Below are 27783 nucleotides of genomic sequence, written 5' to 3'. Positions count from 1 at the left end.
ATCAATGGAATGCACTACCGAATGAAATAGTGTGTGCCAAAACAATTCACAAATTTAAGGATATGTACGATAAATATGGTTTAAGACACGGGACAGTACGAGCTTGACTCATTCCTGTAAAGATACAGTTAGGTAAGAACAATTAGGTAAGAACAGATGTACGTTTGATTTGCATTGTTGCTCAATTCTAGTACTGCTGTGCCGCTAGAAGACTGGGTATTACTACAACTACTAAAAATACTACTACTACTACTACTACTACATAAATCCTAAATAATAATATTGTGAACAAAGTAGTTAATCAAGTACTATCCATAATCCACTATATTTTCCTGTATAACAGAATTTACTTCCTGTGAATTGAAGGAAGCGAGGTAGGCCAAGGAGAAGGTAGAAGGAGATGGTGGATGAGTCTGTGAGGAAGAGAGGTATAGAAGTTGGTGAGGCTAGAGGACTGACACGAGATTGAGCTGGCAGGATGGATGTTATGAGAAGAAGTGCATGATAAGGGATTTGGCACCCTATTTTTAACGTGACAGCATCTAGATTGAGTCTATCGGATATGTTCTTGTGAAGCTACAGAATGTGGTGAATGTTTTTGGTGTATCAGATAGAGTCAGGATTCCAGGGGCTTGAATGATGCGTGAATGGAAGCATGGCCCATTGGATTGGGCAAACTTGAGCTGTCTGGACGGTGCTACTTCTCACCCGGCCCTAGGGTGGGAAAGGAGGTCTGGATGATGATGATGATGATGATGATGTACTTTTTCATCATAACTAATATGCACACACCTGAAACCTATCAGTAAAAAAATAAGGCACTGATTTCATCATGAAACAAACTTTCTGCTTCCATTATTCACGTAAATATACGTAGAGTGCTGGTGCAAGGCCTTCTTTATGGTGCTTCCTCCTCCCTCTCTCCACCTCCTCCCTTTCTCCGGCCCCTACCTCCTCTTCCATCTCCTCATCTGTGCCAATATCCCCCTCTCCCGGATCATCAGTATCCTCTGAACCATTCCCATCATTGGAAATAGCAGATGAATGTACAGGGAGAAACGATGGGCGCACAGTGGAGGACTCACATATTCCACCTTCCTCATCTGACGAATAAATACCGACACTCATCATGGCTAGGTCGCTTTCCTCAGAGGAAGAGTCTTTTTCCCCACTCACAATTGGCGATGATGTCACCTCAAGTTTTCTCCATATCGCACTGTCACTAAGGCCGTTTCTTTTCTGGCCTTTGGACTTCATTGGTGTTGAAGTCAGTGGCTGAGGGCGCTTAGCTGAGGATCCAGGCACAGGGAAAACTTTTTGCATAGGTCAATCGGTTACGAAGGTGTGCAGGTAACTGAAGCGTGACTCGGATGCATGTAGGAGGGTTGCCAGTGGCTGTGTGTGGTGGAAATAACCCATGGAATATTCAGACAATGCCACAAAACACTAGATCATGTATACATGTCACCTAGATATCCCCGGGCCGTCATATATACACGACACCCGGACACCATGGGTTAAAGTGATGAGGTTGTAGTCGGAGAAGCCCAACAGAGAGAAAATATTAAACGGCATAAGCAGCAAGATTGGATGTAAAGAAGAGGTCATGTATGTTAGAAATCTCTCCAAGGCAGTCAGGGATATGGGAAGGGTGCAGTACAAGCTGGTCTAAGTCATTAATGATAGAAAATATGTAGGTTTGTTCAGGGGGTGGATTAGTGAAAAGAGAGGAGAGCCAAAGGTGGTTGTGAATTGCGGAGTCACCTAGAAAGGAGATTTCAGAGAATGGAAAAATTAGTAGGATGTGTTCCATCTTAGAAGTCTGGTAGTCAAAGAATTTGTCACAGTCAGTAGAATCAGGGGATTAGCACAGATATATGGAAGAGTTTTGTTACATGGGACACATGTTATGTGCTGGAGGTGGGGCTGGAGCTAGCTCGGAGGCTAGAGTGAGGAGTGATTGGAAGAAGTTCAGGAGCTGTTGCCCCTTCTGACATTGAGAGGGCTGTCCCTCCTTGCTAAAGGATCTTTGTATGCAACGTGTGTTAAGAGTGTAATGCTTTATGGCAGTGAGACCTGGGCAGTAAAGGAAGAGGATATCGCAGGCTCAGATGTACAGATATGACAGTGATAGTTATTTCACATCACTTCCTGCATGAACTCCAACACTGCGCCATTTTTCCGTCACTGACACCAATACACCCAATAGTAACTGGGTACAAAGGCCATCGTGAAACAAACAAGCGATTGTAACTTTGTGTCTGTGATCTTGTAAGCAAATATAGCAATTGCACATTGACCAATGTGGCTTCATATGGGATCATAATGCCTACATACATACATACATACATATACACTCAATCCTTGAGTAACACGTGGTTGAGTAACACGTTTTTGTTCCAACGCGATCAGCGTAATGAGACAAGTCATGTCAACACGTGGAAAAACTTGAGCTCATGTGGGAAGTCAGCTGGCCTGGCGACTAAATTTGAAAGTCGCGCGCAGTGACGTCATCCTCTAAACTCTAGGTACCTTTCCTGGGTGCATAGTTCCATTCTGTATTGGTATGTATCTCAATACCATACCCAGCCACCTCAGCCAAGCAGCCCTAGTGGGATAGGTTAGGTGTTAGATTGAGAAAATTTTGCCTGGGAAACACACTGAGCATATTTTCGAGAAAAACCTATGGTTAGTTTTGAAACGACTGGGCGAGCATCGTTCCTGGCTGAGGGTTCTCGATGGTGAGATGAATACACATACAGAATGGAAATATGCTTCCTGGGGACACTCAAGGCCAAATGGTTAGACGAAATTTATGGGTTTCGCAATTTCAGGGGATGAAATGGAACGAAAATGTATGCTAATCAGGAAAAAAAAAAAAAAATCCATGTATTCTCGTAAGTTAGGGTTCAGTTCCCCAGTCTTCGTTCGATTTCATGCTTCCCAACACATTTCGGACCAACTGGGCATATGGTTATCAATCCTTTCACTGCCTCACCTAGTTCATACCCACACTCATAATGGGTTTGCAATTTTAAGGGACGAAATGGAATGAAAATGTTTGCTAATTAGACAAAAAGTTACTCTTTTATCCATGTGTTCTTGTAAGTTAGCGTTCAGTTCCACATTCTTCGTTCGATTTAGTGCTTCCCAACACATTTCCAACTAACTGAGCATACGGTTATCAGTCCTTTCTTGCGCCTAACCAAATTCTACCCTACACTCATAATGGGTTTCACAGTTTTAGGGGATGAAATGGAACAAAAATGTTTCCTGATTAGAAAAAACAAAACAAAAAACTTTCATCCATGTGTTCTCGTAAAATAGTGCTCTGTTCCACATTTTTCGTTCGAATTTGTGCTTCCCAACACGTTTCGGACCGACTGAGCATACGGCTATAAAGTCCTTTCTCGTGTCTCACTGACTTTACCTCACAGTCATATGGGTTTCACAGTTTTAGGGGACGAAACTGAATGAAAATGTTTGCTAATCAGAAAAAAAAATTACTTCCATCCATGTTCTCTCCTAAGCTAGTGTTCAGTTCCACATTCTTCTCTCTTCTTCATCTTGATAATCTTATATTTTTTGGATTACTTCTGGGTGGTAAATTAACGTTTCATGGTAAATCTGTTTCCCCGTTGTTTTTAGCTGTGTTCCATTGTGTCAACTTGTTTGACTCGTCAGGGTTACAGCGAAATGGCCTGTCCTAAATGTTTAACTACAATTTACCTAACCTAGCTTAACTATACCTAATAATTTAACCTAACCTAGCATCCAGTTGGGAAATTGGGAGACGAAAACCACCTTTGAGTACGTCAAGACAATCATAGGTACGGCTTAAGGAATGTGATGATAAAAAGTGGGAAGTTTTTCTGCAGGAAGTGGTAATTTATCACCCTGAAAATAGTCAGAAAAACACCGAAAACAAACTGGAGGAATATGAATTGAATTGGTAAGGTACTTCCACTGCTTTTCGTAAAGTGTACATTTACCGAAATGACAAAAAATTATGGAGTAAATGAAAACACCATCATAACGATTTGGAAGGACCAGGAGAAGATAAAGATCATTCCAAGGAAGTGATGTGAACCTTGTAGCAGTGCAAGTTTATATTTGTCCTGAAGCTGACTGAGAAGCTTAGGCCTATAGGGCATTATGTGGAGCGTCAGAGAAATTCTCATTTTTACTCCTCCTAACCACCTTACCCCACGTAATTTACACCCACTTATACGCACGATCAGGTAAAACAGTGAGATCTAATTATTGTAATTAAGAGCATCAGTGGTATTAGAAATAGCATTAACAAAGAAGTCAGGCTTGGTACCCTTGTGTTGATTCGTAGCTTCCCGGCACTCATCCCCCACCCACCACCGATAATGTTGTCAGTTTCGCCTTCTCGTGTCATGTGGCCTTGGGGAGACGTTAGGCCATATGGTTAGACTAAAATTTATGCGTCTGGCAGTTTTAGGGGATGAAATGGAACGAAAATGTTGCAAACCAGAAAAAAAGTACTCTTTCATCCATATGTTCTCATGAGTTAGCATTCCATTTCACATTCTTCATTCGATATCGCTTTTCCCAGCACATTTCAGACTGACTGAGCAGTTTAGCCATATGCTTAGTCTGTCTGAAATGTGTAGGGAAGCGTGATATCAAACGAAGAATGTGAAACTGAATGCTAACTCACAAGAACACAAGGATGAATGTGCGAGTGTATGGTGAGCTGAGTGAGTTCTTTGATCTCAATGTGGGACTGAAACAGGGGTGTGTAATGTCTCCATGGCTGTTTAATATATATATGGATGGGGTTGTAAAGGAGGTGCAAGGTAGGGCAGTGGATGTGGGGCTGGCCTTAATGAATGAGGGTGAGATTTGGAAGCTTCCGGTGTTGCTTTTTGCTGATGATACAGTATTGTTGAGTGAAGATGAATGGGAGTTGCAAGGTTTGGTGAATGAATTTGGGACAGTGTGTAGGAGGAGGAAGCTGAAAGTTAATGTAAACAAAAGTAAAGTTATGGTGTTTGAGAGGAATGAAGTCACAGAGTGTGCAGTGAAGTTGGATGGTGAGGATATGGAGAATGTGAGTGCATTCAAGTACTGTACTTGGGTAGTGTGATGAGTAAGGATGGAACTTTGGGGGGTGAAGTACGTGAAAGGGTACAGCAGGGAAGGAAGGTTGTTGGTACACTGAAAGCAGTGATGAGAAATAGGGAGGTGCGTATGGAAGTTAAGAAGTCACTGCATGATAGTATTGTGATCCCTACCCTGACGTATGGAAGCGAGGCGTGGACCTTGCAAGAGGGGAACAAGTCAAGAGTGAGAGCAGTGGAAATGAGTTACTTGAGAGGAGCATGTGGAGTGACATGGAGGAACAGGTTGACGAATGAAGAAGTGAAGGAACGTTGTGGAGTAGATGTGGATGTGGTTGAGAAGATTAGGAGAAATACACTGAGGTGGTTTGGACATGTGGAGAGAATGGAGAATGAAAGACTGACTAAGAGGGTGTATGTAGGTGAGGTGGAGGGAGGGAGAGGGAGGGGTAGACCGAGGATGAGGTGGAGGGATGGAGTTGAGAGGTATATGAGGGAGGGGGGGGGTGAGTTGGGGGGAGGGTAGTCAAATGGTGGGTGACAGAGTGACTTGGAGGCGTTTTGTCTGCGGCCACCCTTTGCGGGATTAGGGCGTTGGCTATAGATAGATAGATAGATAGATTTTTTAAATTACAGTAGTTATATCTCTTTCATTGTTTTACCTGATGGTGGGTGTAAGTGGGGATAATTTATGTGGGGTTAGGTGGTAAAAAGGGGTAAAAGTGAGAGTTAGGAAAGTTGCCAGGACACACTGTACCATTGTACACATAAACATATTGTCTGAGTGACGCGGATTTGAGTACCACGGCCCTTGTCCAGTCCCTATTGCCCACGGTACTCGAAGTTTGAGTGTATACATACATACATACAGTCATCTCACCTAAAGTGTGCGCCATCGCAAAGTGCGTCTCACCTAATGTGGGAAGGGGTCTGACAATAATTAATTATATAGAAAGTGCATTTGCTACTTGCCGTGTGCGACAGGCATGAAAAATTGAGGCAAATACAGTATTCTCTTGCAAATCGTGAGCATAATTTGTAGTGTGCGATGGGTGAGGGTGGGGCTGGTGAGTATGTGTGGTGGGGTACGTCTGGTGTGTGAGTGGTGTCCACAGCAGCAGGATGATGACATAATGTCTGTTGTGTCTGATTTGGACTTTGAGGGTTTCCTATAGCAGCAACAGGCAGCACCTAACCTAGTGCAAACTAAGATGTGCATTCCTACACAATATTGTTCTTTAAGAGCATTTGTTAATCACCAGCGCAATCATCACCAGGGTTGCCATTTGGTATTTTTCATTACCAAATGTGAGGCAATTTGATAATGAAAAAATCGATCGTTAATCATCTAGAATGATAAATTACCAAAAATTCAATTGGTAATGATTCAGAATGATTAATTTCCAAAAATTTGATTTATAATGATTCAGAATGATTCATTACCAAAAGGATTTTTCACATGTATGAGTGTACCGAGGGAGGAGACAGTGGATTATCTTTTTTTTTTTCTTTCTTTCTTTTAATGCAAGAAAGAAGGAACCAAAGGCTAAGAACCAACAAACCATTCTTTCCAAGAAAAAAAGAACAACAATACAAAAGAGAGCCAAAATCCCTCCAGTAGTGATGAGAGTGAAAGTGCAGAACAACTGTTGAGTGTTTTGATTCAGTTTACGGGGTTCGGCCTCGCCCACCACAACAACAGTTAGCATTGTCTGCCCTCTGTACAATTCTAGTAAGGTCTTGAATTTTCATAATAAATATACAGTATTACTCTTGCATGTTTCTATTGTAGGTTTTCCTTTTGCATTTTGGATAGGGGTAGGTATTGGTGAATGAATATACGAAAATTCAGGATGTGTCACCCGTTAAACCATTTTAACATGGGATCCTATGCTTCGTAAAGTGCAAATTTATAAAGTCCGACATGCTGTGTTGCCCATATTCACACACTTTATGTGAGATGACTGTATATCATCTACTCAATGAGGAGCGTAGGTGCCCAGGGATAGGCAAGTTGGTCTTGACATTTATGATGAGAATGGCCAGCCTCACTCATCCCTGAGTAGCTTACATGAGCAGTAAACTCCAAACCATCCCTTGGTTATAAACCAGCACAGGCTCATTCCAGTTGGAGCGCCTTAATTACCCACTAAACCACCAGGCACCGTAGTTTGATTATATGATTACCACCCAGCATAGTAAATGGTTTTCTGGTGTACAGGAAACCATTTGGCTTACCACTCAGTGTAGAGTCACCCATAGACAGAAGGAAGGGGAGAGAAAGAAGGAAAGAAAGACATAAGAGGAAGGAAGGAAAGAAGGAAGGAAGAGAGGAAAGGGTAGCCACCCAAGAGCAGCACTACATTGAGTGAGTGGATGGTGAGTGCCCTCACCTGCCACCAAGTGTCCCAACCTCCATGACTATATAAATGAAAATGCAATTGTATTTTTTTTTTTTTTTTAAATAACAGAACAGAGGAAGGAAAAAGAAATGAATAAAAAAAAAAAAAAATCCATACACCAGATTACTGGCATCCTCCGTTCATAAAATAACGAACAATTGGACTTGAACTGCTGTAGGTTGAAGTTTGGGGGGAAACAACTCTGGGGAAGTGAGCTCCAGAGAGATGCAGTTTGGGGAATAAAAGAATTCTGATAGGCATGAGTTCTGCAATATGGCTGTGTGACATTACAGTCATGAGCGCTAATAGATGCCCGTGTAAAATGAGGGAAGGCATGGAGAGGTGGCACAATGGATGCAACTTCATCTGAACATTTGCCATAAAAGTATCTGTAAAATAATGCAAGGGAGGCAAAATTCCTTCTTACTTGTAGGGAAGGTAGTTTTTTTTATATTGGCAGAGTTATTAAAAATTCCAACAGCTTTGTTCTGCATTTTGTCTGGTTGTTTTAGTGCAACCTCTCCACATGCCTTACACAAAAAAGTCTGAAATTTTTAGTCATCATATAAATGATCCATCACATACCAGTTCATTTTAAAAAATCAGGGTCTTGTTCTGTGATTTAGAAGCTTGAGCAAGTGAAATGGTAAATGGCTGAGGAATGCAGGCAGTTTTTGGCTTGATTTTTAAACAAGTATTAAAGTAGGACAGTGGATGTTGGAGCGCCCATAATGAGAGAGGGCTTCATTTGGAAACTTCCTGTTCTGTTGTTTGAAGATTGTACTGTATTGTTAAATAAAGATAAAGGGGAGTTGGTGAATAAGTGTGGCAGAGTGTGTAAGAAGTAGAATTTAAAGGTGAAGGTAGGGAAGAGTAAAGTTATAGTCTTCAGGAGAATTGAAGTCACCGAATGCATAGTGAGGGTGGATAGTGTGGAAATGGAAAATGTGAGTGCATTTAAGTACTTGGGTAGTGTGATGAGTAAGAATGGAACTTTGGATGATGAAGTGCTTGAAAGAGTACAGCAGGGAAGAAAGATTGCTTGTTCTTTAAAAAGCAGTGATAAGAAACAGCGAAGTGGGCATGAAAGTAAAAAAGTTGCCGCACGATAGTATTGTGATCTCCACTCTAACATATGGAAGTGAAGCTTGGACTTTAGTGGCAGGACACAAGTCAAGAGTGAGAGCAATGGAAATGAGTTATTAGAGCGGATCATGTGGAGTTACATGGAGAGACAGGCTAACAAATGAGGAAGTGAACGGGTGTTTTGGTGTGGATGTGGATTTGATAGAATGTATTAGGAGATATACACTGAGGTGATTTGGCCATGTGGGGAGGATGGAGAGCAAGAGACTAATGAGGGGAGTGTATGTGAGTGCGATGGAGGAGGGTAGAGGGAAGGGAAGGCTAAGGATGAGATGTATTGATGGAGTGAAGTATATGAGTGTGGTGTGAGCTGAGGGGAGGGCAATGAAATGGCGGGGGACAGGGTGACATGGAGGTGATTTGTTTGGGGCCACCCTATACAGGATTAAGGCATCTGACAGTAGATAGATAGGATTGATATTATTTTATTTTTTGTTCCATTAATGCTGCCTTGAATGCAAATCAGAACCTATGGACAAATAATATTTGTCTCTACCTTGTTTTTCCTATTCCCTTGAAGTTATGGTTCTGTAGGAGTAATATAATATTGCATCAGATCCTTTCCAGGTGAATGAAAGTATTGTTTAATATATAACATTATGTCATAATACAGATTACTCAAGATGGAGGGTTCATGTGTGATCATGATTGGAGCTTGATTGTGTACTATGCCAACCCCTACAAAACACATGTGCTGAGGGAGACCGAGGACCGCACAGGCACTGGCATCATGCGTGACCACCTCCTAATGATCAACCTCTTCCCTGAACTCCCTGCTGACAGCTATTCCAGCAAGAATGAGATCATTTTCGTGATTGACCGCTCAGGTTTGTATTTTTTATCAGCTCCTGCAGTTGACATACTAAACAAACTGCAGCTCATTATGCCTTCATTGGAATGCATATTTACTTATGTGCAACGTAGGTTACTTACTCACCTCATGCACCTCACTTTCACAACAGAAGCAGTTCTTCAACATAACCTCAAGTTGTGCTCTGGAAAGAGGAAATTATGGAGGCATAAAGCTTTTAGACCAGATAATGAAGGTAATGGAGAGAGTTCTAGAAGGTATGATTAGAGAAAGAGTGAATATTAATGAGATGCAGTTTGGGTTTATGTAAGGGAGAGGGTCCACTGATGCCATATTCATTGTTCAGCAGCTTCAGGAGAAATATATATAGGAAAGAAAAAGGAACTGTGCTTTGTTTTTGTTAATTTGGAGAAGGCCTTTGACAGAGTCCTTAGAGAGGTGATGAAGTGGGCAATGAGAAAGCTTGGGATCTAGGAGTGGCTAGTTAGGGTGGTTATGGCCATGTATGTGGGTGCTCACACCCAAGTAAGGGTGAATGGAGATTTGAGTGATGACTTTTCCATGAATGTTGGTGTGCACCAAGGGTCAGTTTTGAGCCCCTTGTTGTTTAACATGGTACTTGAAGCCCTCTCCTGTGTCTTTAGGAATGGACTCCCGTGGGAGATGTTGAATGCAGATGATTTGGTGTTGATTGCAGAGGATGAAAGGGAGGCGGAGGAAAGATTTAGGAAGTGGAGAGATGGTATGGAGCACCAGGGCTTCAGAGTAAATGCAGATAAAACAAAAGTGATGGTATCTAGGGCAGGTGACAGTACTCTTAAGGAAGAGGGAGAGTGGCCATGTGTGATTTGCCACAAGTGTGTGGGAAGTAATTCCATCTTCTGTAGTGTCTGTGATAAGTGGGTGCATATGAGATGTTGTAGTATTAGATTTGGACTGCAAGGTAATGCTGATTTCATGTGTGCGGTGTGTTGAGGTGATTGTCAGGTGTGAAAGGGGTGAAATTGCTGGTACGTCTCTTGAGTGTGTGGAAGAGTTTTGTTATTTGGGAGACATGTTATGTGCTGGAGGTTGGGCTGGAGCTAGCTCTGTGGCTAGAGTGAGGAGTGGTTTGAAAAAGTTCTGGGAACTGTTGCCTTTCCTGACATTGAGAGGGGTCTCCCTCCCTGCTAAGGGATCTCTGTATGCAGCATGTGTTAGGAGTATAATGCTGTATGGTAGTGAGACCTGGGCAGTAAAGGAAGAGGATATTCGCAGGCTCAGACATACAGAAATGATAATGATTATGTGGATGTGTAGTGCATCCCTGAGTATGAAGCCCGGGGGGACTAGGTTTACAATGGAATAGCTGAGGGGTAAGATAGGACTTTTGTGTATTGGTGTTGTGATGAGGAGAGGTAGATTGAGGTGGTTTGGGGATGTGGAGAGGATGGGGGATGATAATTAGGTGCAGAAAGTGAGAAGCATTGATGTTGTGGGTAGGGTTGCTAGAAGTAGACTGAAAAAGACCTGGGATGAGGTCACTGAGTCTGACCTCAGGGACAAGGGACTGAATAGGATTGCTGCCAGAGATCGAGCAGCATGGAGAGCGGCCATTAAGTGACCAAGGCTGATGCATGCAAGAATGTTGGGGTCTCAAAAATGCAATGACCGAACCTTAGTATAAGATCTCTGACAGCACCCAGGTGATGTGGCTAGTTTCTTACAATCCTTGAAGTTTATGTCTAGGTGAACATGGGTTCATAACAACAGCAACGAGTTTTTTTTATTTAATTCTTGCCATCTCCAGCTATCTTTATTCTGCTTAGGATACGTGATAGTGTAGGAGCTAATGTAGTTACATCTAACCCTCTAGTTTGAAATTTTTGGCTAAGTTGAATAAAATAATCTGGTGGTAGTAACATGAATAAATTATAGATGCATACGTAGTGATGGTACAAATTAAACCTGCAAAGTTATATTGTTTTATGTTATTTTATTTTTCATCATTGGAATAATCCATTGCAACCTTGGGTCAGGTTAGTACTTGGATGGATGACCGCCTGGGAACACCAGATGCTGTTGGCATCCCTCCGTGTCAAGTGGGGTTGGTGGAGGATTAGTGCCCCTCCCTGTAAAACAATTAACTCTAAGCCCTTGGCCACCCCGTTTGGGATACATGGCGTCTGGCAATGAATGAATGAATGAATCCTCTTGAATGGGTTGACTGAGTCACAGCAAATGAAAAGACTATAACTCTCCAAAGGTTCCAGCCACTGTATTGTATTATGCTACAGCAACAAGGATGAGATGGAGGGATGGAGTGGAGAGGTATATGAGGGAGGGGGAGTGTGAGCTGGGAGCAGGGCAGTGAAATGGCGGGGGACAGGGTGACGTGGAGGTGATTTGTTTGTGGCCACCCCGTATGGGATTAAGGCATCTGGCAATAGATAGATAGATAGAACAAACATAAAGGCTCCAAATATCTCCAAAGTTATCAGTGTATTATTGAGTCCATCTTTGTAATACATGATAAAGTGGGCAGCAGGAAGCACCTAAACTCTGTGAACTAAATATCATTTTACATGTACTATTGCCCTTATAAAAGGACAGTATATGACTTTGATTTTTGTTTTCTACTTTTTTACCCAGTTTATTGCAGGCCTTCCATTACTTTTTATTCATATACAGTCTGGCCTCATTATACTACCATTCATGATGTGATGAATCACTAGAATGATAATTAAAAAGTTATACCCTTCTTTGGAATAATGTTTAAAAATTGGTCGCAATTTAGCTAGAATGATATTTTTGGTGGCTGTCTCCAAGAATCTTGTGTGGATGTGGTGCCTCACACAAGTCGACAGTCAGCTGTCAATGCCAAGATAGCCGTCCAGTGTTTACATTCACCATGATCATCTGCCTTTCATTCTGTTTTGTGCATGAAAGGCCACAGAAATATCATTGTAATTGCCATATGACACTGCAAGTGCTTAAACAAATAGTGCAGAGTTCAATATTAACCCTTTCATATGCGATAAGTTTTCATAACTTTTCTGTTCCACAACACATTGCCTTTCTTCCCTCCTCCTCTGTCTGCCGCACTCCAAAAAAATGTATTCTCGGCCTATTTTCACCACCTAAACATATTTATTTGCTACAAAACCTACATATTCCTGTTCATTGATGTTTGTTCTACACGATAAGCAAAAAAAAAAAAACTATATGTACATTAGGGTGGTGTGAATAAACATTTAGGAACATTCATCTCAATTCTCAACATCATAGCTCAAATGTTTACTAACCTGTCTGTACATATTATACATCATTTGAAAGAGAATTTTATTAGCTTTCGAATTGTGATACGAGGTATGGTTTTCGAGTAATAAGCAAAAAAGTAAAACCTATTTCCGATAGACAACAGAGTTTTTATTCGGGGAGCTCTAGCGAAAAACTTTTCTCAGCAGTGTTATGTTGTTATTTCATCATCTTATGCAGAATTTCATGAGCTTTCAATTGATATAATAACGGTTCTCCTACACCTCATAGTTTTTAAGAAAAATGCCAAAAACTACAGTGTACCTACCTGCCCTCTGGACTGCCGTCAGCTGTGGTCACTTATGTTATTTTCCCATAGTGCACAGACATTTTCATGCTTGCTAGGTATGGTTTTTTAGGTTCTATTCCAACTACTATTGTAAAATTACATCTGGTTTTCTTTATAGTCCTCTCAGAAACCACACATGAACACTATACCTGTTGCTAGCAACTGAAACTGAAGCTGTACGTATTTCCCTGTCATTTGTCTTTATGTAAATAACAATATATATCTACAGTAGGTGTAAATATAATGACATAAAGATAGGTAAATAGATAAATAAAAAAGAAAATCACTTACTTCTCCAGTGACAATGCTGTTCCCGCAGAACCAGGTGGGTTTGCAGGTGAGGAGTTTTGTACTGTGTGTTCTTACCTAATTGTATCTTTACAGGTATGAGCCAAGCTCATACTGTAATGTGTTTTAACCCTATTTGGTGCAACCCGTCACATTTTTGATACGCCCTAACTAATTTTTACCAATAAACTCTAGTTTGTAAGTAATGCATGGTCTTATGATTGTTTTCTTATTAACCCTTTAACCGCGGGGCGTCACTTTCGTGATGCTCAGGAGCAATGGATCATACTGCGGGGCATCACTTTTGCGATTCTGTGTTATTTTGAATTCTTCCGGGCTTTCAAGTGGTGGCTTGTATCATCTATCAGTACTGCCAGTGTCCACCAATAGTCAGCACTCCTAATCTCATCTGTACTCCCATCCATTGTTGACAATTTAGCTATTTATCCCCGTTCTTGACTCCCCTCCATTACCCTCTCCTCTCGCCTGCCCAGGCGCTCTGCGCTAAGCAAATCTTCCCCGGAATTTTCCACTGATTTAATCCATTGAAATAAGCCCTATGCCCTATTCGTATGCAAAATAATATATACCAAAAAAAAGTAAGGTAACTGATAGTGCCATACATCTGGAGTTGGCTAATTATCACCTAGCAACACCCCACGTGCACTTGTTCGCTAATTTTCCCAGGTAATTTCCCCTTGAAATATGCCATATAATCTATTGTCTTAATAAAAATATATACAGGTATAAGAAAGGAAGGGAGAAGCCTAAGTGATATTGATATTCACCCGGAACTACCTAATTTCCTGCCAATCATTTCACAGCATATAAATTAGCAGGTGTCACCTCGCTGACGTTGTCAACCCTTGGGGACCCCATATCCGCCTCGTCATTTAGTTCAGTGTTGTTTCTTGAGATGAAAGCATGTAGCACTTGCGCCCCTCCATTTCCGCCACTTCTAGAGGGCCCTGTGACCTCTACCCCTACTAAACCTCGTGTGGGAAGGGGTAAAGGACTAAATGACTCTGCTGTGGAGCGTGAACTGGATAATTTATCCATGATAATGATGGAGAGTGACTACAATCTTTTTGGTGAATCGTGTGATGAGCCAGTGGAGGAAATGGTGATAAACTACGAGTGCTTCAGTGTCCCAAGTTCATCCTGGCTCCAAGGGAAAGGAGCCCTTATTTACTGGAAGTGACAGTGTATAACAGTGTAAATAAAATAGAAATGTAAATAATTATTAATATAAGAATATGAGTACAAATACTTGGAGTAATGACAGTCAAAGCTTTGCTCTCTATGCTAGTTTATTAAACGAGAGTGAAAATAAACTACTATTACTGAAGGAAACTTATGGATAAATACCCTATATATATATAAGTGTAATAAAGTAATAGGAATATAAAGTGTGAGTGTGTTTATCAATAATAAATGACAATACCAGCGGGGAACGAGCGCAAGTGGGAAGCTCGTACGCGCTCGTAATTTTCATTGCTTTCACAGTGTTTTTTTTTTTTTTTTGGTGTATGGATTCCAAACTATTTGAAAATCATAGAATAGTGTTTCTAGTGATAATATCAGGCTGTGTTAATCATATTACGGGGTGTCGGGAAGTGTAAAGTAGAGACTTCATTAACCAACTTCAGAAGTCTCCACAAGTCCTACGGTACTCGACGAAGGCTCAACAAATATCCCAGGAGAAAGCTGAAGCTATGTGCCATAAGCATATTTAATTATAATATTCTAGGACTAATAACTGATTTTTGGCAAATATTTTTACAAACTCTGTCGGAGCGCGAATATTCTTGCGGGACACGCAAGGAGCGCCAAAACAACCCTGCGGTTTAGGGGTTAAATAACTGGAAACTCAACAAATGGTGATTTTCAGCGAAAAACTGGGTTGAAACAAGTGTTTTCTCTAAAATTAACGATTTTTCCCCATGGAGAGCACAAAACAAAAAGAAAACGCTCAATGATGAGTGGAATATCTGGGACCGTATCCTACGCAAGACTAATGGTCATCAACACAGTGTCCAGACGTACGATACGTTTCCTATTTTAATTAAAACCACTATATTTTCAATGTATTATTCACAGTTCATACTTTATGACTCCTCATACCCAGTGAAATGGTTATTTCATGCACTAATTTTATTATCTCTGTATTATTCATTGGTTTTTCTCTGTGACTCCTCATACCCAATGAAATGGTTGTTCGTACACATACACACAGATACACAAATGTGCATTGTATTGTGCACACAGATACACACACGTGCATTGTAATGTGCACACACACACAGAATACAAAGAACAGCAACCAAGATGGTCTCCAGTCTGACAGACCTGTCATACAGAGAGAGGCTGGAAAAACTGGATTTGCCTTCCTTAGAGGAAAGGAGAAAGAGGGGAGACATGATTGCAGTGTTCAGGACCATGGTGGGAGTAGATAAAATTGACAAAGAAGATCTGTTTGTATGAGATAAGAGAGCAACAAGAGGACACGGAATGAAATTGAAAAAGTCAAGCTGCTTGAGGGATATCAAGAAATATAGCTTTCCTGACAGAAGTATTGACTTATGGAATAGCCTGGACAAAGAGATCGTCCAGTCTAAAAACTTAAACGAGTTTAAAGCTAAATTTGACTTACTGAGAAACAGCGACGGAAACCCACGAGCATAGTACATTCCGTGTATATCACAATTAGGTATATTAGGTAAATGCTTAAATATTTGGAACGACTTAGACAAAGATGTGGTACATGAGAAAAACATTCATGTGTGTAAAGGTAGACTTGATAAATGTGGATATGGAGACAGGACAACACGAGCATTGCTCAATTCCTCTATACTACAAATAGGTAAATACAAATAGGTAAATACATGTGCGCACACACACACACACACACACACACACACACACACACACACACACACACACACACACACACACACACACACACACACACACACACACACACACACACACAGAGGGATTCAATCTAGGCGGACGTGTGACACCGGCGCTCCATACCAAATCATCACGGCCAGTGGCATTACCTAAATAGTATCTTTGTATGAGTCAAGCTCAGTACCAGGTTAGACTAAATGATTGTTCATTATAAAAAGGAAAACAATAATAAGTTTCAACAAGACTTGTTAAAACAGGAAATAGAACCAAGACGAAAGAATACGCTGAGTCATCTCTGAGGTTTGTTTAGACTACAACAAGACGGAGATTGTAAGTATATGCTTTGCACTTTAAGTATTGCAAAATGGATACATACTTCAGCAAAACAAATTTGGAAAAGAAAAGGGATAAAGGTAAAAAGCAAAATGATGATTTCTACCAAGAACTGGTTGAAGTAGAGACCCACAATAGACTGGTTGAACGTGTAAACAAACTAGAAATGGCTTTCAAAAATGAAATTGATGAAATAAAGAAGCAGATGCACTTGCAAAAGGAAGAAATAGAAAAACTAGGAAGGGAAGCCAATAAGAAAGACACAACCATCAGTGAACTAACCGTGGAATTGAGTACACTTAGGAAGAAAATGAGTGAAATGGCAAGTACAGTAGTCAATCACGAGAGTGTTATGGAAGAGTTAAAAAATGACACAGAGACAATTAGGCAAGTTAGCAGTCTTATTGACCAGAGCAGTGATACTGAGGAGAAGATAACACAAGTAAATGAAGCTGTGCAAAGCTACAAAAATGATGTAGAAACCACGTATGCTGAAATGGTGAAAGTAAAGAAAGACTTAGAAACAAGGGTGGAGGAAAAAAGCATTAAAAAGGAGGTGAAAAGAATAATCCAAAACAATCCAAAGTTAGTCAGAGATTCAGTAGAGATAAACAAATCAATAGTAATCACTGGTATAGAAGAGGATGAAGTTAAAAACAAGATCACAAGAGTCAAAAAGGAGATGGCAAATGTAATGAGCTTACTGAAAGAAGTATCAGAGGAAATCTGTAGTAAAGATATAGAGGAACACAAAAGGTTAGGGAAATACGAGAAAAGCAAGACAAGACCTTTAAAGGTGACTTTCCAGAGTGTAAACACTGTGGAAGAGATACTAAAAAATGCAAAGAATCTTAAGGAAAAAGAGGAGTTCAAAAATGTATGAATAAAAAGATGCCTAGCACAAGAGGAACTGGAATTACTGAAAGAGAAAAGGGAGGAAGCAAAAACAAAAAATGGGGGAAGATCAGAAGAGGAGAAGAAGAAATTTTTTTACAAAGTAATAGGATTGCAGGTACGAAAGTGGTACACAAACAGGATGGAAGAAAAAGGAGGAAGGTAGTAGAACCATGTCATGACAAGTATATAAACAAGATGATAAAGTTGATGTACTCAAATGTGGATGGAATGGTATCTAAATTACTAGAGATGAATGATTATGTCAGAGAAAATGAACCACAAATAATATGCCTAACTGAAACAAAATTAATACCAAGGATATCAAATGACATATTAAACTTAGAGGAATACAATATATGGAAAAGAGACAGATATTTAAAAAAAGGAGGAGGAATTATAATATTAACTAAGAAAAACCTAAAAGTCAAGGAAATAAAATTAGATATACCATCACAAGTAGAACTGATTGCAGTAGAGATCGACACATCTGAAGATAAAGTAATTTTAGCCAATTTGTACATGCCACCCAGATCAAACACATGGGAAAGAGACGAATATGAGGACCTGGCAGAGAGTACAATTCAGAGTATAAGATCATTGCTACATAAAATGGAAGAGAAATCGGAAAGAGTTATACTAACTGGGGACTTCAATACAAATATAAATTGGAATACTCTAGATATAAATAGCCAAGAAAGCTGTTGGGACCAAAAGCTCCTGGATCTCGTACAAGAGTTTTTCTTAACGCAACATGTGAGGGAAACCACCAGAAAAAGAGGACTTGATGTACCTTCAGTGCTAGATCTAATATTTACAAGGCAAGAAAATGATATTGACAGTTTAATATATCACCCTCGACTCGGCAAAAGCGATCATGCAGTACTAAATTATAACTTCAGGATAGCATATGACATAGTAAACAGCAATGATAGTTACAAAAAGAGCCTAAACTATAAAAAGGGAAACTATCAAGACCTAAAGAAGTATTTCTTAGAAGTTGATTGGGAAAATGAGCTTAGAGGACAAGATTTAAATGCTGTATATAAAAAATTTTGTGAATTTTATGAAATAGGAGTCCAGAAGTACATCCCACAGCACAAAGAATCAGATAAGAAAATACAGAAATGGTTCAATACGGAATGTAAAAAATCAAAAGAAAGAAGAGATTTCTTGTGGAATAGATACAGAAGACACAATAGTGAAAGGGCGTATAATAATTACAAACAGGCAAGAAACGACTATACAAGAATAAGGAGGGAAGCCCAAAAACAGTTTGAGGAGGATATAATAAATAAAAGTAGTGATCAACCAAAGCTTTTTACAGCTATATCAGAAGCAAGACTAAAGTAAAAGAAATAAAACAATCCATTACGGACGAGGGAATCACTTATACACAAGAGAAAGATATTTGTGAAGCACTAAATAAGAATTTCCAATTACTTTTTACAGAAGAAAAAAATTTTGAGAGGGACTATGTGGAACAAGCATGTCCTCACATACTACCAGATATACAAATAGCAGAAAAAGTAATACAGGAGGAGTTAAGTAGATTAGACAGAGGAAAAGCAAGTGGTCCTGATGAAATTTCATGTTGGGTATTATGAGAATGTGCAAAGGAGTTATGTAAACCATTATTTTAAATTTTCAAGAAATCCTTGAGTCATGATAAACTACCTGATATTTGGAAAAAAGCAAATATTGTCCCCTTATTCAAAAAAGGAAATAGACAAAATCCACTCAACTACCGACCAGTATCACTGACCAGTGTTGTAAGCAAGGTATTAGAAAAACTTATAAGAAAAGCTTGGGTAAATCATCTAGAAGAACACAGTATGATAACAGAAAGACAGTTTGGTTTCAGAAAAGGAAAATCATGTGTTACTAATCTGTTGAGCTACTGTGACAGAGTAACAAACACAATACAGGAAAGGGAAGGATGGGTGGACAGTAACTATTTAGATTTCAAGAAAGCTTTTGACAGTACCACACCAAAGACTTTTATGGAAACTGTACCATCAAGGAGGAATTCGAGGCAAACTGTTTTGTTGGATGCAAGACTTTCTCATAAAAAGAGAAATGAGGACAGTACTAAGAGGAAACTACTCATCATGGAAAGAAGTGACTAGTGGAGTACCACAGGGTTCGGTGCTGGCACCAATCATGTTTTTAGTGTACATAAATGATATAAACAGTAACACTGGAAATGATAGCTATCTGAATATGTTTGCAGATGATGCAAAAATACAAAGGAGAATTACTAGCACAGACTCTTGTAGGGAGCTACAAGAAGAATTAAATAAACTTCATGAATGGAGTAGTACATGGCAAATGGAATTCAATGTGGACAAGTGTCATGTAATCAAGTTTGGTAAAAGTGGAAAAAGACCTGATTGGGATTATAAGTTAGGAAATAAAACCCTATACACATCAGAAAGACAGAAAGACCTAGGTGTGATTATCAATAACAGACTATCTCCGGCTCACCACATCAGCGAGAAGGTACGGAACATGTATACACTGCTTGCAAATATGAGAATAGCAGTCACATACATAAATGAAGACATGCTGAGAAGGATAATAACAGCATTCATTAGACCAACCCTGGAATATGCATCAGTAGTCTGGAGTCCTCATCTCAAAAAGCATATAGACAAGATTGAAAAAGTTCAAAGGGCCGCTGCAAGATGAATACCAAGCTTAAGGGACCTAAGCTACGAAGAAAGACTAAATAAACTGAATCTACCAACACTACAGGAGAGAAGGAAAAGAGGTGACATGATAATGCTATATAAGTGCATATCAGGAAAGGAGAAAATAGACATAAATGATTACTTAACATATGGAGAAGCATCAGCAAGAGAACACTGCAAAAAACTGCATAAGAAGAGAGGTGATAAAGACGTAAGGAAATTCAGTTTCCCAAACAGAGCAATTGATCAATGGAATGCAGTACCGAATGAAATAGTGTGTGCCAAAACAATTCACAAATTTAAGGATATGTACGATAAATATGGTTTAAGACACGGGACAGTACGAGCTTGACTCATTCCTGTAAAGATACAATTAGGTAAGAACAATTAGGTAAGAACACGCAAACACATCGGAGGTAGACGTCCGTCACCGGCGCTCCATACCAGACCAACACGGCATTACCTAAATTAGTATCTTTGAATGAGTCAAGCTCTGTACCAGATTAGACTAAATGATTTTTCATTATTAAATGGAAAAGAAATAATAAGTTTAAATAAGACTGGTTCAAACAGAACAAAGAACCACGATGCGTTGAGTCAGCTGGGTTTTTTTATACTACAGCAACACGGGGAAAGTGTACATACTCTATTCATTTAGTATTACAAAATGGATACATACTTCAGTAAAACAAATTTGAAAAAGAAAAGGGATAAAAGTAAAAAGCAAAATGATGATTTCTGCCAAGAACTGGTTGAAGTGGAGACTCACAATAGACTGGTTGAACGTGTACACAAAGTAGAAATGGCTTTCAAAAATGAAATTGATGAAATAAAGAAGCAAATGCACTTGCAAAAGGAAGAGATAGAAAAACTAGGAAGGGAGGCCAATAAGAAAGACACAACCATCAGTGAACTAACAGTGGAACTGAGTACGCTCAGGAAGAAAGTGAGTGAAATGGCAAGTACAGTAGTCAATCACGAGTGTGTTATGGAAGAGTTAAAAAATGACACAGAGACAATTAGACAAGCAAGCAGTCTTATGGACCAGAGCAGTGATATTGAGGAGAAGATAACACAGGTGAATGAAGCCGTGCAAAGCTACAAAAATGATGTAGAAACCACGTATGCTGAAATGGTGAAAGTAAAGAAAGACTTAGAAACAAGGGTGGAAGAAAAAAGCATTAAAAAGGAAGTGAAAAGAATAATCCAAAACAATCCAAAGTTAGTCAGAGATTCAGTAGAAATAAATAAATCAATAGTAATCACTGGTATAGAAGAGGAAGAAGTTAAAAACAAGATCACTAGAGACAAAAAGGAGATGGCAAATGTAATGAGCTTACTGAAAGAAGTATCAGAGGAAATCTGTAGTAAAGACATAGAGGAGCATAAAAGGTTAGGGAAATACGAGAAAAGCAAGACAAGACCTCTAAAGGTGACTTTCCAGAGTGTAAACACTGTGGAAGAGATACTAAAAAATGCAAAGAATCTTATGGAAAAAGAGGAGTTCAAAAATGTATGGATAAAAAGATGCCTAACACAAGAGGAACTGGAATTACTGAAAGAGAAAAGGGAGGAAGCAAAAACAAAAAATGAGGGAAGATCAGAAGAGGAGAAGAAGAAATTTTTTTACAAAGTAATAGGATTGCAGGTACAAAAGTGGTACACAAACAGGATGGAAGAAAAAGGAGGAAGGTAGTAGAACCATGTCATGACAAGTATATAAACAAGATGATAAAGTTGATGTACTCAAATGTGGATGGAATGGTATCTAAATTACTAGAGATGAATGATTATCTATCTATCTATCTATCTATCTATTGCCTGACGCCTCAATCCCGTTTGGGGTGGCCACAAACAAATCGCCTCCAAGTCGCCCTGTCCCCCGCCATTTCACTGCCCTGCTCCCAACTCACACCCCCCTCTCTCATATACCTCTCCACCCCATCCCTCCATCTCATCCTCGGTCTCCCCCTCCCTCTTCCACCCTCCACCTCACTCACATACACTCTCTTTGTCAGTCTTTCACCCTCCATCCTCTCCACATGGCCAAACCACCTCAGTGTGTTCCTCACAACGCTTCCTATCACATCCACATCCACACCACAACGTTCCTTTATATCCTCATTCGTCAGCCTGTCTCTCCACGTGACTCCACAGGCTCCTCTTAAATAACTCATTTCCACTGTCAGAGAAAATGAACCACAAATAATATGCCTAACTGAGACAAAACTAACACCAAGGATATCCAATGACATACTAAACTTAGAGGAATACAATATATGGAGAAGAGATGGAAATTTAAAAAAGGAGGAGGAATTATAATATTAACTAAGAAAAATCTAAAAGTCAAGGAAATAAACCTAGATATACCATCACAAGTAGAACTGATTGCAGTAGAGATCAACACATCTGAAGGTAAAGTAATTGTAGCCAATTTGTACATGCCACCAAGATCAAACACATGGGAAAGAGACGAATATGAGGACCTGGCAGAGAGTACAATTCAGAGTATAAGATCATTGCTACATAAAATGGAAGAGAAATCGGAAAGAATTATACTAACTGGGGACTTCAATACAAATATAAATTGGAATAATCTAGATATAAATAGCCAAGAAAGCTGTTGGGACCAAAAGCTCCTGGATCTCGTACAAGAGTTTTTCTTAACGCAACATGTGAGGGAAACCACCAGAAAAAGAGGACTTGATGTACCTTCAGTGCTAGATCTAATATTTACTAGGCAAGAAAATGACATTGACAGTTTAATATATCACCCTCCACTCTGCAAAAGAGATCATGCAGTACTAAATTATAACTTCAGGATAGCATATGACATAGTAAACAGCAATGACAGTTACAAAAAGTGCCTAAACTATAAAAAGGGAAATTATCAAGACCTAAAGAAGTATTTCTTAGAAGTTGATTGGGAAAATGAGCTTAGAGGACAAGATTTAAATGCTGTATATAGAAAATTTTGTGAATTTTATGAAATAGGAGTCCAGAAGTACATCCCACAGCACAAAGAATCAGATAAGAAAATACAGAAATGGTTCAATACAGAATGTAAAAAATCAAAAGAAAGAAGAGATTTGTTGTGGAATAGATACAGAAGACACAATAGTGAAAGGGCGTATAATAATTACAAACAGGCAAGAAACGACTATACAAGAATAAGGAGGGAAGCCCAGAAACAGTTTGAGGAGGATGTAATAAATAAAAGTAGTGATCAACCAAAGCTGTTTTACAGCTATATCAGAAGCAAAACCAAAGTAAAAGATATAATACAATCCATTACGGACGAGGGAATCACTTATACACAAGAGAAAGATATTTGTGAAGCACTAAATAAGAATTTCCAATTAGTTTTTACAGAAGAAAAAAATTTTGAGAGGGACTATGTGGAACACACATGTCCACACCTACTACCAGATATACAAATAGCAGAAAAAGTAATACAGGAGGAGTTACGTAGATTAGACAGAGGAAAAGTAAGTGGTCCTGATGAAATTTCATGTTGGGTATTACGAGAATGTGCAAAGGAGTTAAGTAAACCATTATTTTTAATTTTCAAGAAATCCATGAGTCAAGGGAAACTACTTGATATTTGGAAAAAAGCAAATATAGTCCCCTTATTGAAGAAAGGAAATAGACAAAATCCTCTCAACTACCGACCAGTATCACTGACCAGTGTTGTAAGCAAGGTATTAGAAAAACTTATAAGAAAAGCTTGGGTAAATCATCTAGAAGAACACAGTATGATAACAGAAAGACAGTTTGGTTTCAGAAAAGGAAAATCATGTGTTACTAATCTGTTGAGCTACTATGACAGAGTAACAAACACAATACAGGAAAGGGAAGGATGGGTGGACAGTATCTATTTGGATTTCAAGAAAGCTTTTGACACAGTACCACACCAAAGACTTTTATGGAAACTGTACCATCAAGGAGGAATTCGAGGCAAACTGTTTTGTTGGATGCAAGACTTTCTCATAAAAAGAGAAATGAGGACAGTACTAAGAGGAAACTACTCATCATGGAAAGAAGTGACTAGTAGTAGAGTACCACAGGGTTCGGTGCTGGCACCAATCATGTTTTTAGTGTACATAAATGATATAAACAGTAACACTGGAAATGATAGCTATCTGAATATGTTTGCAGATGATGCAAAAATACAAAGGAGAATTACTAGCACAGACTCTTGTAGGGAGCTACAAGAAGAATTAAATAAACTTCATGAATGGAGTAGTACATGGCAAATGGAATTCAATGTGGACAAGTGTCATGTAATCAAGTTTGGTAAAAGTGGAAAAAGGCCTGATTGGGATTATAAGTTAGGAAATAAAACCCTATACACATCAGAAAGAGAGAAAGACCTAGGTGTGATTATCAGTAACAGACTATCTCCGGCTGACCACATCAGCGAGAAGGTACGGAACATGTATACACTGCTTGCAAATATGAGAATAGCATTCACATACAGAAATGAAGACATGCTGAGAAGGATAATAACATCATTCATTAGACCAACCCTGGAATATGCATCAGTAGTCTGGAGTCCTCATCTCAAAAAGCATATAGACAAGATTGAAAAAGTTCAAAGGGCCGCTGCAAGATGGATACCAAGCTTAAGGGACCTAAGCTACGAAGAAAGACTAAATAAACTGAATCTACCAACACTACAGGAGAGAAGGAAAAGAGGTGACATGATAATGCTATATAAGTGCATATCAGGAAAGAAGAAAATAGACATAAATGATTACTTAACATATGGAGAAGCATCAGCAAGAGAACACTGCAAAAAACTGCATAAGAAGAGAGGTGATAAAGACGTAAGGAAATTCAGTTTCCCAAACAGAGTAATTGATCAATGGAATGCACTACCGAATGAAATAGTGTGTGCCAAAACAATTCACAAATTTAAGGATATGTACGATAAATATGGTTTAAGACACGGGACAGTACGAGCTTGACTCATTCCTGTAAAGATACAATTAGGTAAGAACAATTAGGTAAGAACACACAGACACCGTGGAGGAGATAATAAAAATTGCAAAGAATCCTTTGTAAAAAGAGAAGTTCAAAAATGTATGGAAAAAAAAGATGCTCAGCACAAGAGAAACTGGAATTACTGAAAGAGAAGAGGGAGGAAGCAAAAACAAAAAATGAGGGAAGATCAGAGGAGGAGAAGAATACATTTATTTACAAAGTAATTGGATTGCCGGTACGAAGGTGGTACATAAACAGGTGGGAATAAAAAGGAGGAAGGTAGTAGAACCAAGTCATGACAAATATATAAACAAGATGATTAAGTTGATGGACTCAAATGTGAATGGAATGGTATATAAATTATTAGAGATGAATGATTATATTAGAGAAAGTGAACCACATATAATATGCCTAACTGAAACAAAATTAACACCAAGGATATCAAATGACATACTAAACTTAGAGGAATATAATATATGCAGAAGAGATAGGAACTTAAAAAAGGAGGAGTAATTATAATATTAACTAAGGAAAATCTAAAAGTCAAAGAAATAGAAATAGATATACCCTGCAGTAGAGATCAGTACATCTGAAGGGAAAGTAATTTTAGCCAATTTGTACATGCCACTCAAATCAAACACATGGGAAAGAGACGAATATGAGGACCTGGCGGAGAGTACAATTCAGAGTTTAAGAGCATTACTACATAAAATGGAAGAGAAATCGGAAAGAATTATACAAACTGGAGATTTTAATAGAAATATAAATTGGAATACTATAGATATAATAAGCCAAGAAAGCTGTTGGGACCAAAAGCTCCTGGATCTCGTGCACGAGTTTTTCGTAACGCAACATGTAATGGAAAGCTCCAGAAAAAGAGGACTCGATGTACCCTCAATGCTAGATCTCATATTTACAAGGCAAGAAAACGATATTGACAATATAATATATCACCCTCCATTCGGCAAAAGCGACCATGCAGTACTAAATTGCGACTTCAGGATTGCATATGACATAGTTAACAGCAATGAAAGTTACAAAAAGAGCCTAAACTATAAAAAGTGAAACTACCATGACCTAAAGAAGTAATTTTTAGAAACTGATTGGGAAAAGGAGCTTAGAGGACAAGATTTAAATGCTGTATATAAAAAATTCTGTGAACTCTATGAAATAGGAGTCCAGAAGTACATCCCACAGCACAAAGAAGCAGAAAAGAAAAGAAAGAAATGGTTCAATACAGAATGTCTATCTATATGTAAAAAATATAAAAAAAAGAGAGTTTTGTTGTGGAATAGATACAGAAGACATAATAGTGAAAGGGCATATAACAATTATAAACAGGCAAGAAACGATTATACAAGAATAAAGATAGAAGCCCAAAAACAGTTTGAGGCGGATATCATAAATAAAAGTAGTGATCAACTGAAGCCATCTTGCAGCTGCATCAGAAGCAAAACCAAAGTAAAGGATAAAATACAATCCATTATGGATGAGAGAATCACCTATACACAAGAGAAGGATATTTGTGAAGCACTGAACAAGAATTTCCAATTAGTTTTTACAGAGGAAAAAAAATTTTAGAGGGAGTATGTGGAACATGGATGCCCACACATACTACCAGATATACAAATATCAGAAAAAGTAATACAGGAGGAGGTAAGTAAATTAGACAAAGGAAAAGCAAATGGTCCTGATGAAATTTCATGTTGGGTGCTACGTGAATGTGCAAAGAAGTTAAGTAAACTATTATTTTTAATTTTCAAGAAATCCTTGAGACAAGGTAAACTACCTGATATTTGGAAGAAAGCAAACATTGTTCCCTTATTCAAGAAAGGGAATAGACAAAATCCACTCAACTACCGACCAGTATCACTAACCAGTGTTGTATGCGAGGTATTAGAAAAGCTGATAAGAAAAGCTTGGGTACATCATCTAGAAGAACACAATACGATAACAGAGAGACAGTTTGGTTTCAGAAAAGGAAAATCATGTGTTACTAATCTGTTGAGCAATTATGACAGAGTAACAGACACATTACAGGAAAGAGAAGGATGGGTGGACAGTATCTATTTAGATTTCAAGAAAGCATTTGACACAGTACCACACCAAAGACTTTTATGGAAACTGTACCATCAAGGAGGAATTCAAGGCAAACTTTATTGTTGGATGCAAGATTTTCTCATAAAAAGAGAAATGAGAACAGTACTAAGGGGAAATTATTCATCATGGAGAGAAGTGACTAGTGGAGTACCACAGGGCTCAGTGCTGGCACCAATCATGTTTTTAGTGTATATAAATGATATCGACAGTAACACTGGAAATGAAAGCTATCTAAATATGTTTGCATATGATGCAAAAATACAAAGGAGAATTACTAACACAGACTCTTGTAGGGAGCTACAAGAAGAATTAAATAAACTTCATGGATGGAGTAATACATGGCAAATGGAATTCAGTGTGGACAAGTGTCATGTAATGAAGTTTGGTAAAAGTGGAAAAAGACCTGATTGGGATTATAAGTTAGGAAATAAAACCCTACACACATCAGAAAGAGAGAAGGACCTAGGTGTGATTATCAATAACAGACTATCTCCGGCTGACCACATCAGTGAGAAGGTACGGAACATGTATACACTGCTTG

At 38.9% G+C, this 27783-nt stretch overlaps 1 protein-coding gene across 1 annotated transcript in view; it reads left to right on the top strand.

Annotated features, from left to right (window-relative positions):
- LOC145417842 (von Willebrand factor A domain-containing protein 5A-like) overlaps positions 1-27783 on the top strand; it is a 756527-nt gene that overhangs the window by 243455 nt on the left and 485289 nt on the right. The window contains exon 7 of the mRNA XM_080286463.1: positions 9252-9465. Within this exon, the coding sequence (XP_080142589.1) occupies positions 9252-9465 (214 nt within the window). The remainder of the gene's footprint in view (positions 1-9251; positions 9466-27783) is intronic.

The sequence above is a fragment of the Coenobita brevimanus genome, chromosome 111 (genome assembly GCF_032717465.1).
Source record: "Coenobita brevimanus isolate Jiangsu-jjx chromosome 111, ASM3271746v2, whole genome shotgun sequence".
In the NCBI taxonomy this organism is placed as follows: Eukaryota; Metazoa; Arthropoda; class Malacostraca; order Decapoda; family Coenobitidae; genus Coenobita; species Coenobita brevimanus.
Note: the sequence above shows the minus strand (reverse complement) of the source record. Positions and strands in the feature narration are given on the sequence as shown.